Here is an 11206-nt window from a genome sequence, read left to right on the forward strand (position 1 = left end):
GATACGTAATTGCTAAATCAAACGCCTTGAATCGTGATTATCATCATAAACATCCTTTATCGACAAATGTAATACGTATGATATTGTAACAAGTACTCTGTCACAAATTTTTTAAATATGAAGAAATTTGAATATGATTACACACGCAAAAAGTACAAGTCCAATTTCAATGAGTTTTTGATTTTTATGCCCCTTAATGATTAAAAAGAGATGACAGATCCGTTGTGGCCTTTTAAAAAATAGATGATACTTCTACAATATTTCGTACGAAACGAGTAAAATTTCTTCAATTACTACCAAGTTAGTTTAACTCGGTTAATATGTTAGTATGCGTAATTAAAATAAATTCCAAAAAATCGAATGTAAAGATAATTTTGAAATAAATGTGACTCTTTTCATCTGCAACCTTCCATAAAAATCTCTGACGGCATGTACAATACCTACGAATAATTAAATTCCTTCTCCGAGTTGCTCTTTAAATTCAATCGAAAAAGTCCGTAAAAATATCGCGCAGATGATTACGACAGATTGCAGGTGATAGTCTCGTGCCTTCTCTTCCGCTGGCAGCATTCGTAAACATAAATTCGCCATATATCCCGGAACCAGGATTTATTACCCATGAATCGAGGCGAAAGGGGCGGTTTACAATGGGCCAGCAAATTGCGGCCCGTTTATATCGATGGAGACGTTATGGGGGCGGAGGAGTTTGCCAGTGCGAACGAACAAGTGTGAAATCAGGTGCATCCATAATGCAAAGGGGTGGTTCGACGTCCGAAATTCACCCTCGGCGCGGTCGTGACGCAGCCCCGATACTGGGGCCGAAATCAATTAGATACGCAGCTGAACGGTACATTTGTTCTCGATGTGACGAAAGACGAAACGCCACGGAAAATTGTCGTTCTAATTGCCTTACGAAAAACTACGATATTTACACGTGTTCTGGAATCTTAACATTTATTGAAATAAATGATTACACCGCTGGACAAATCAAGGCTAAGAGATAGACGATTCCTCGACACCAAGTAGTATCGAAGACAGAAACATTCATAGAATTCGTACCAAAAAAATAAAAATAAAAGATATTATAAGTCGAAGAGTTGAAATGTAACGATTGATGGTTTCGATGGTACTTCTATAGAGAAGTAAATCTCTGATAACAACCGGAATGGAAAAAGTCGATTAGTAGAAAAAGCGGAGAAAGGAGGAAGAATGTAACGAGGATAAAACGCGCCAACAATTTTCCGCGCTATCAAGACTCTGCTGAAAGGCAACAAAATACACTTGATGCAGCTTAACGCTTGATTCGAGAGGCACAGGAGAAAATCGAACAAAGCGGGAAAGTTGTACAGATCGTTGCTGGGATGGGGAAGAAGGGGTGGCTCTAACTTGCTAAGAATTAAAGTGAGCCGCTCGAGGGTAGCTAAGGGTCGTAGCCTCTAGCGATTATACTAATAGTCGGGGCGTAGACAAGCTGATAGGGAGAACAGGGGCACAGCAAAGCTACTAATTGTTTTACACAGCGGAAACTTCGTTTGGTTAATTCCTGCGCGCGTTTAACGCGTTTATCCTCTCGCGGAAAAAAATCTAGGAAATTACAAGAATATATAATGTACTTCCTTATGGACGAGAAGTTCGACGTTTCGCTCGCGACGCGCGACGGATTAAAATTTCCAGTCATAGGCGTCTCTCAAGTGTCACAACACTTGGAAAAATCTCGAGGAATTTTCTTCATTTTTATTCGACGTGTCTGACGGTGTTCTTCACGGTGTTCGAGGGAAAAAGAAAAGTGTCATGTGTTTCAATGGTCGAATCACCGAGGATGTGGAAGGAAACTCAGCGGCGGAAAAGCGAACAATGGCCTTCTTCCTGGCAGGTTGATCCTGCTTGAGTAATGTTGAAATCTGGGGCGTTCCTGGGAAAGGCCACCTGACCTCGCCGTCCCTTCGTCAGCGTCGTGCTACACCCTCTTGGACGAGTCATTCTCGTTTTCTCGGCAAGTATTCAACAACGGATTAATGACACCGCGATAGCGCGTTACATTCCGCAGCGCGAACGCACACCGTACAATCGAATGTTTAAAAGGCTTTTGTCGAACGTTAAGTTCGCCGGTTTTCCATCGACCAGACCGACAAAACAGATTAAGTTCTGGTCGACGAGCAATCAATTAAACGGGATATCTCGGCGTGAACGATAAAGTCCTCCGCGACGGACTTAACGCATTTTCTACGGTATTAAATCGGTTATAACGGTTTCGAAATCGATCCTCGTTTCGACCTCTTGCTCGTGGAAGACGTATTACAGGCTTGCGGCTCCCATCTTGGCTGAAAGTCGAAAATATTGGAATTTCGACACGATGCTGAAACGTTTCCACGAGACCGGGAGGAAACTGTTCGGGGATGAGCACGCGGTCGGGTAATGGAAGATGTGATAATTTAGTATGCACAGCGGAGTTTATTTGAATTTTATTGGCGGGCTTGCTGTCACGTGGGTCAACGCGTAGGAGTGGTGGTCGTGCCACAAGGGGGTCCCTCTTTCGCTTTATCGGATCGGGGGAGAGACGACGCTCCTCCCGTTTTCTCGTTTCCCCGAGGGGACACTTCCGTCCGACCAATATCATTTCCTCTCTCTTTCTCGCCCTTCGCTACTCTCGCTCCTTTGCCCGGTTTTTCCACCTTTTCCCCCGTCTCTTTTTCTATCTTTTACCCTCTTCCGAGCCGCTTCCAATATCTTTCTAAGTTCTCCGAGCCGGCCATGAATAAACTATTCCCCGACTTTGAATATCTGAACGTTTCGCGCGGCAATGGGACCGCCATCGAGGGACCGACCGCAGAAAGGACGAGAGAGGATGATATCGATTGATTTGATCGACGTGTTTTACGTGGAAGGGGGCTAACCTGTCGACCCGGTGGTACCATCCTTCAATTTTTGGAAAACGCCATGACAGAGCGAAAGAAAAATAGGAGAGCACTGTCTTTGGCCGGAAGCATACGTTACTACAAGACGAGACAGAAGGAAATTTTCGTTCGTTATCTGTCTCTGTAGACGAGCGACAGATCAAAGAAATCGATTGAAAATCTGCACGAGATGATCCTCGTTCACCCTGATCACGGGGCGATTAATTTTTCGTAGCGGCTGACGGTGATGAAATCAAGCAGTCAGCATAATGAGTAGCGGTTGCCTGCCGTGCAATTCATCGGATGTCGTGAAACGAGAGGTGAAATGAAGAGGAGAGGGTGGAACGGAGGAGGGGGTGGCGAGAAGGATGGCGCGGGGTTATTAATATTCAGAACGAGGAACAGGAGTCGAGAGCGGTGCCGAGTGACAAATACCTCGCACTCGTCCCAACCCCGGAACGGCTCAACTCTGTAATTAACGCTAATCTCCCGGCCGTTCCTCCGGCACTGTACCACCCACTTCGTCTTCTCTCCCGCCTCTGTACTTACTGAGCCGGAGGGTGGCCTTAAACAGGCTCTCGAGTCGATTCTTGGATGAAGAGGATCCATGATTCCTCTTGCCGACCATTGATAAAAAGACAATGCTCGTCTCGGAAATTGAACGGTACGCGACGAAAGATCGAACGATTTTAATCGCACATTTTCATCCGTTCTTTTTAATCACTCATTCGACTTGACATTTTGTTCGTTTGCACGTTTTCTTTCATTTCTCTCTCTCTCTCTCTCTCCAAGTAGAGAGAAGGCGAGGAGCGTTATATTTTGTTGATTCTTTTCATCTTCGTAACTGAATAAAGACAGCACGAGAATGAAAAACACGACCGCTGTGCGGCGGTCCCTGCATATTTTTGCAAATATTAACTGGTGGCTGTTCGTTCGCCGTGCGTTGTGTACATTTGAATTTACAAAACCGGAAGCTGAATTACTACCTTCGCGTGCAGACGAACGCGCGCGTGAATTATCGTTGCAGCAATGGCGCAGCTTCTAATTCGCATCATAAACTAATTAAACGTATTTTCGTTAAACAATATCCCGCGTAATACTTCTGTAATCCTCTTATCGAGACGCGAAAAGAATACTAATTCTTCTCTAAAGAACGTTTAAACTTGCATGAAACCTTGTCACTTATTTCCAAGTAAGACATTTTCTTTAATTCTACAGATATCGAGATACGCTCGCAATATTATAGATGCTAAAAGAGGGAAATAATAGAAAATGCGCGTCGAATTATAAAAAGATAGATAGGAGCGCGCCTGAAAGGTCAAAGGACGAAGATTCCTTCATCCACTTCCTGCGATATAGTCGTCGCTGGTGGTTGCGCGGTTCGGTTAGCACTTGGTGGACTAAAATAGCGAGTCAGCCGACCGCGAATATCCTTGATTAAACGCAAAAAAGCTCCGAGACCTACGCTCGCCTGGCGTGGCTGCGTTTTTTCGCCACCCTCCGCCATCACGATGGTCGGGTTTGAGCGTGGAATTGGATTGGCCGTCTTTCCTCTCTTCTCGTTCTCTTTCCCCTTCATTTCGTTTCCTTTTCGCCGAGAGAAAGAAACGCTGGTAGTTTCAAAGCTTCTGGGGACTCGATTAACGCCAGTGTGCGACATCAGAAATACGTAAGCATGGTTCGCTTCCTGCCGGTTAAATGTATAACGTTCTAATTTCTTAAGGCAGAGGGGATATTTGTCCCTTCGTTATTTTAATGCTTGAATGTTCTCGTGGTAATCGAGTACTATCTCAAGAAGAAAAATCTGTATATTCTGAAGTTGCTGCGGGATTGCTTTTCTCGCGATGTTGCTGCATATAACTTAGCAAATCCGTATGAATGCATTAGAGGATCACTGAAGGATGGTAGATTCGCTTCCCGAAATTGCAAACATCGTTCTTCGATGGTGACAAACGTCTCTTCGCAAAGTGAAAGCGTGATAATCGAGAATGACGTTGGCCGAAACAATGCGGCAAGCATTCATCCTCCAAGGCGTGAGTTTCGTATGCCAACTAGGGGTGATGTCAGGACACGGTGATATATGGTGGAAGCACGGGAAATGCCACGTGCCCAGCAACCTTTCATACAGCTGCAAAAGGATTAGGGATCTACCACATTCTGTGGCACGTTATTTCAGAATGCAATTGAATTCCTTTCGCTGTCGTTAACTCCGGTCTATCGATCAAAATTGATTACTAGCTGTTACAATCCCATAATGATTCGGTGATGACAATAAACTTCGCTCGTTTGTAGTTCATTCATTTTGAGTTTCTTCAAAACAAAGAAATTCAGTTTCCTCAAGAAACAGGAAATTTTTAGTGATAAAATTCTTATCGATTGCGAACTGCTAGAATATAGAAATTAATTATGTTTCTTTGTTTAGTTGAGAACACAAAATCATTGCCGATAAATGAAATTTCTTCGTTTTCGACAGAACACAATTGGAAGGAAGGTCTTCCTTTCTTGCAAGAGACGTCGCACTGCGTCGCTTGTGAAATCGATCGTAAAGCCGCTGTCTCAACGGAACGACCGAGCGGCAACGATAAAGGGAAGGCAGCACCAATCAGAAACTATGACCATGTAGTTCTCCTGTTTACTTTGAAATCTCGTCGTTTCAATGGAAAATAAGCTTGAAGCAAGCATAATGTGATGGATCTCCATAGTAGCGTCATTCGTCTGACGTCGATGGCTGCCACTTGTAGAGGTTTTAATATTTTCATTTTACTTTTAACTCTTCTTAATAATGACGTCGATGGTTATCATGCCGTGGTCGTTATCCATGGAGTGCTTACTGGAAGCGACAGTATGGAACTTATCAGTAACAGAATCCAAGAAGTAAGTAATTCAAATAAGAAAAGAAGAGTCGCGTCCATATAAACTTGGCGCGTAAATATAATTTTACGGAAAAATGATTTTTCGGCGTAGAAACATTATTTATTTTAGATGCATCCAGGAACCCAGGTTTACAATATTCCAAGATATGCTGGATGGAGTAGTTTGGAGTCGATGTGGCATCAAGTAGAAGAAATAGGAATGGATATTATGTCCATAGGTGTTGTATTTCCAGAAGGAATAAATTTAATCGGTTACAGTCAAGGTGGTTTATTAGCTAGAGCGATACTACAGAGGTTTCCTAATCACAACATCAGGAATTTCATTTCATTAAGCTCACCACAAGCTGGACAATATGGGAGTAAGTGACTTTCGGTGCTATCTTTGACAAATACACAGACAAAGGAATTGTCATTTCGAATAGTATATTCTCTTGCAGCTCGATTTTTGCATTTATTTTTTCCCGATTTGGTGTGCGAAACTGCCTATGAATTGTTTTATTCGAAGATTGGCCAACACACTAGTGTTGGAAATTACTGGAACGATCCTCATCATCAAGTTAGTAGTAAATTCGATTCATTAATATTTTCGTAAACTATATTTCGCTTGAATTTTTCAGGAATTGTATTACAAGTATAGTAATTTCCTTCCATACGTGAACAATGAAAAGAACTCGACGAAAATGCCGACGTTCAAACAAGGTCTCACCAAGTTGAAACGTTTGGTGCTTGTTGGAGGACCTGACGATGGCGTTATTACTCCATGGCAAAGTAGCCATTTCGGATATTACGACGCTAACGAAACTGTGATAGATATGCGCGATCGAAGTATTTATAAGGACGATTTAATTGGATTAAGGACATTAAATGAAAGTGAAAGACTTGTTCTTATCACAGTTTCAAATGTCACTCATAATGAGTGGCACAAAAATGTATCAATAATCGACGATTTTTTATTGCCATATTTAGATTAATATAGTAACTATAGACGACATGCAAAAAATTCCAAAGGCATTTAGCGTCAAGAGTTCATTATATATGTCTCGGGAATAATTTCCATACAAAGACGAATGCATAATATATTTTTGACAAAAGTGATTTTTAAGGAAAGAATTATCTATTGATGCAGCTCAAATAATAAATATATATATATTCATTTTTGTTAATAAATGTTTACTGTTTCTTACAACACAAAATAGATTATCTTGAGTATATGTCAGGTTCATTAAGTATCATTAATTTAAGTTTATAACTTACAATCCTATATAGTAAATATAAGTTCGATGTAGATTATTACATGTCTTAACAAAATAATTAAGTATTCAAAAACTTTTATTGTGTGTAAAACGAGTGATGAGATCAAGAGCCCATTTTGGCTGATCACTAGGAACTAAATGTCCTGCATTTCTTACTAGGACTTCTGTCAAATTATCAACAGTCTTTGAATATCCAGCCAACTCATTTCCAACGTACCATATTTTCCTTTGGGTTGTTTTGTACTTCTCTGCTCCAGACCATTTTAAGTTTTGAATATATTTTTCTGTCAATGGATATGCCACAATAATATCAAGTTGTCCATTGTATATAAGTACTCTATAATGTTGAACAAGATCCTCTATAAGACCAGCCAAAGACTGCATAACATCACTTATCAAATATTCCTCTACTTTCTTAGATTCAGCATTAAAAGTTATATTGCCAACATGTAAGGCTTTTCTAATATCTGCCATTTGAAGCCATTGTATCATATAATCGGAATCATTATTTGGTTCTTGAGGATGCAAAAAGTTAAAGTAATAATTGAAACCAGTTAAATTGTTAAACAACGAAGGTTGTTTACTGAAATCACAGTCAAGAAGTTCATCAAACAAATAGAAGGCTTGTATATATTTCTTTTGTTCAATTAAATTTTTACACTTTTCTTCATATTTACGAAACTGATCTCTACCATTTGCATCAAGTAAGCCTATCTGATACAAATAATCCCCATATAGCAACTGATTCACTGGATCAGTAAATCCATTCCCAATTGCTAAACCTTTTAAATTTATTTTTGTTTGTGCATTGATATTGTAGTTTTTAATAGTATAAGATACGGCTGGTACATATTTTCCTCCATACGACTCGCCAGTGACATAAAAGTCATTTGTTTGAAGCTCTGGGAATAACTTGAAAAATTGAACTAACGCAGTATGTATATCCTTTCCCACGTTTGTTTCATTGGTAGCATAGCCTTTTTCATCCTCTGTGAAACTAAATCCAGTACCAACTGGATTATCAATGTAAAGCAAATTATGACACTTGTTCCAAGAGTATTCACGCATTTCAAGAGTTTTATTTTTAGTAACTATAAACGGACCATTTTCCAAGAATAAACCATACATGGACGTGGCACCAGGACCACCCTGTAGCCATAATACCACAGGAGCGGTCTTTGGATTATGCTAAAAAAAAAGAATTCTACTTTGCATTTCTTACAACACTTCTTTTTATTTTTATTTGTTACTCCAAAGTTACGCGCGTGATTAGAATCTCGTTCACTGAAAGGTCTAAATATCTTTCATTAACAAAGTGCGAAGTATACAATTACTCACCAAGGCCGGGAAAAACCAAAAGAACATGTTCGAATTGTACTGTTTGTTGACAGTTAAGTAACCGGCATAGCTGCTGATATCGTCCATTTCTTTATGTTGTACAGAGGCTTTATTGCGAGCTTCATCTATTTTACCACTTTCGATGAGAGGTGTTAGAAAAAGAGGTGCACCGCAGTCTTCTTCATTTCGAAGTGGATAATTCTTTGGTTTAGGATAAATGTTTGTGAATCCTTTGGCGATTGAAATGAAGAGTAATATTTGTAAAAGTAACGCGAGTTTCTCCATCGTATTTTACAATCACAACAATTCTAAAGATAATATTTTACACAACTCTGAACCACGTCCGACGGAAAGCAAGACGTAATTAATGTGTTCCAATAGATAATAAATCTTTATATACCGGCGGGATAAAGTTACCAACATAATAGATATAATCATCACGTGATTCGTTCATTCGAGGTCAAAGTTCTATGAAATTTTGAATTAAATGTATTTTTTAATTAAACGTAGAATTAAAATTGAGAGAAATATTTAAGAATTTTTTTCTATTTCAAGTTATTTTAAAATTGAATAAAGAATGATGAATTGAACAATATTCGCACCATGAAAGAACTGGTTCAACTTACTGACGTTCTTGTAGATGGCGTTTGGGAATGTTGAAGCATCAGCTGACAGTTAATTTGAATTGGGCTTGTCTTTGTGCGTTGCAATTTGAAGGTTAATGTGGTAACGTACTATTTTTAAACCTGAATACACGTTCTAAACAATGGTGCTACTGTAAGTAAACTTATACGCTTCTTCCAATTAAATGGTGCGAAATCGTATCAAAGTCTTTGACATTTTGTAATGAATGTCTACAAAAATTTGTGGTATTATTTTCCCAATTGCGCTGTGATCGAAAAACCTGAAAAACATTTTTTGTGATTAATTTACAAAAGTTCCTATACGCACTGTTATATTTATATATATACGAAAGTATTGTTTTATTTGTCGTTGAAGAGGAACCACGGAAACATGAATGATTCTTTCCTAGAAGATTTAGAATTAGTGCCTACTGATGTTAAAACTGTAAATACTTATCCAGTGGACCGGCATGTAACATCAAGAAATGCAACATCCTCCCCTGTGCACATGCTGCAAGGCAAGAGAGAAAATGTACACATTGAAAAACAGTCCGGTGTTAAGGAACCAAATACAAAAGACTTCAAAAAACTGTCTGAGCAAGATACGAGGAAGCAACAGATGAAAGTAAAAATAACTGAGAGGAAAGAGAAACCTGTTGATAGCAAGCTGAAGCCAATTGAAAATAAGGTAAAAAGCAATGGGAAAGAGCAAGAAGTCAAAGATGATGCTAAAGCAAAGATTAAGGAGTCAAGAATGAAAATTTCTGATAGCAAAATAGTTGCGAAAGATAGGATGAGGCGTTCAGGAAGTTATAAAGAAAATGCCCAAGCTCCAGATGTGTCTACTAAGGAAAATAGCAGGCCACCCGATTATCCAAAAGAGGGAACTTCCCAAATGGAAGCTAAAGAAAAATCGAAAGCCTGTGATGTTAGAAAAGTAGAATCCAAAGAAACTGATCCAGTTGCATTGCTCAATGCCATCAAAGACATTGTGAGTATATATACAAAGCAGGAGAGCACAAAGATTCTAAGGGCAATGCAAGAACTACACTTTAATTCTCAAGCAAATCTCATTAAACATCTGTTATGTCAAACAGATGATATAATCAATGAGATGCATCCTAGCAAAGATTCCAACAGAGTAAAAGGCCTAGTTGAACAGAATGAGAAATTACAAGAGAATATTGTTTTCCTACAAAGGAAAAATGAAGAATTGCAAAAGAAGTTGGAGGACTATGAGTTTCTGAAGCAGGAAAACGTTGCACTAAAGTTGAAATGCAAGGAATTATCCAAGCAATAGCAAAAGTGTACAATGTTCTAATACTATGCACGTACTTAGAATTTGTTGATAAAGGGATATCCATTCCATGTTGAGATTTGATGATTATCAGCTATTGATATTTTGTATGAAAATATAAAATGACCAATTTTGAAAAATCTATAAAGTAAAAAATATCAAGAAACATGCTGCTGAATTTTGAAAAAGATATTCCACATGTTTGCAACAAACATAAATATATGATTCTTGATTGGTATGGCTGATTGTAGATCATTCATAATAATCTTCATGTTCCTTCATAATTTTCCCTGTTGAATAATCGACTGTCATCAATTTATCTAATTCATGTCACGTAGTAAGAATAATGGGTTTTACCACTATTTTTTTTATATTGTCACGCGTTTTCCTTGTAGATATACGTATCTGTTCGATTAGACTACATAAAATTGTGCTATTGCGTGTATGTTGTAAAATGATCGTACATAATGTAATGATTGTATTTACGTCATAAAAGTAGTTGGAAATGCCACATTTGTTACGCTTACTTTACAACTTTACTTTTAATACCAATGGCTGCTAATTATCAGGGTATAAGTAAGATTCTGCAAATGTTTTAACTATATGAATGTTTTCCATATTGTTGCGTATCTCAAATAAGAAGAGATAAACACGTATATTGAAATTAACAAGACCACATATTTTGTAACACTTTTACTCATATTTTTTTAAGTGATAAAAGATTAAAAATATGTTATGTAGTTCAAAGAGTTTGTGCCTCATTTAACGCGCGCGCTCCATATGTATTTTATTCCGCGTTGATTTGGGGATATAGTTATTGAGCTGAAAAAAAAGAGATTGTAAATTTTTGTCAGTAAGAAAACGCTTAATAAAATACTTTATAATTAAATTTGTGTGATTTTTATATATTTTGAAAGTAGAAAATAAG

The 11206-nt window shown here is 38.5% G+C and overlaps 3 protein-coding genes across 3 annotated transcripts; 2 read left to right on the top strand and 1 right to left on the bottom strand.

The window, feature by feature from the left end:
- Nucleotides 1-1876: 1876 nt before the first annotated feature.
- LOC122531170 (lysosomal thioesterase PPT2 homolog) lies at nt 1877-7330 on the top strand. Its single transcript, XM_043658873.1, has 5 exons — nt 1877-1888; nt 5563-5768; nt 5877-6126; nt 6205-6323; nt 6385-7330. Exons 2-5 carry the CDS (start codon nt 5583-5585, stop codon nt 6736-6738), a joined length of 909 nt encoding a protein of 302 aa, XP_043514808.1. The 5' UTR covers nt 1877-1888; nt 5563-5582; the 3' UTR covers nt 6739-7330.
- On the bottom strand, nt 7079-8889 carry LOC122531169 (venom serine carboxypeptidase). The gene is made up of 2 exons (XM_043658872.1): nt 8359-8889; nt 7079-8208 (listed from the first exon to the last, which is right to left on the bottom strand). The coding sequence occupies exons 1-2, from the start codon at nt 8641-8643 to the stop codon at nt 7087-7089; spliced, it is 1407 nt and encodes a 468-aa protein (XP_043514807.1). The 5' UTR covers nt 8644-8889; the 3' UTR covers nt 7079-7086.
- Nucleotides 8890-8998: 109 nt separating this feature from the next.
- LOC122531171 lies at nt 8999-11167 on the top strand. Its single transcript, XM_043658876.1, has one exon. The coding sequence runs from the start codon at nt 9373-9375 to the stop codon at nt 10279-10281; it is 909 nt and encodes a 302-aa protein (XP_043514811.1). The 5' UTR covers nt 8999-9372; the 3' UTR covers nt 10282-11167.
- The last annotated feature ends 39 nt before the right edge of the window (nt 11168-11206 follow it).

This window comes from Frieseomelitta varia, unplaced genomic scaffold (assembly GCF_011392965.1).
Source record: "Frieseomelitta varia isolate USP_RPSP 00005682 unplaced genomic scaffold, Fvar_1.2 scaffold_379, whole genome shotgun sequence".
Lineage (NCBI taxonomy): Eukaryota > Metazoa > Arthropoda > Insecta > Hymenoptera > Apidae > Frieseomelitta > Frieseomelitta varia.

Excerpts from the sequence above, each read along its gene's own strand:
- LOC122531171 (XM_043658876.1), top strand. The coding sequence starts at position 9,373 with ATGAATGATTCTTTCCTAGAAGATTTAGAATTAGTGCCTACTGATGTT.
- LOC122531170 (XM_043658873.1), top strand. The coding sequence starts at position 5,583 with ATGGATCTCCATAGTAGCGTCATTCGTCTGACGTCGATGGCTGCCACT. Across the intron at positions 6,127-6,204 it reads ACAAGCTGGACAATATGGGA|CTCGATTTTTGCATTTATTT; the intron begins GTAAGTGACTTT and ends ATTCTCTTGCAG. Across the intron at positions 6,324-6,384 it reads GGAACGATCCTCATCATCAA|GAATTGTATTACAAGTATAG; the intron begins GTTAGTAGTAAA and ends TGAATTTTTCAG.
- LOC122531169 (XM_043658872.1), bottom strand. The coding sequence starts at position 8,643 with ATGGAGAAACTCGCGTTACTTTTACAAATATTACTCTTCATTTCAATC. Across the intron at positions 8,209-8,358 it reads TTTGGTTTTTCCCGGCCTTG|CATAATCCAAAGACCGCTCC; the intron begins GTGAGTAATTGT and ends CTTTTTTTTTAG.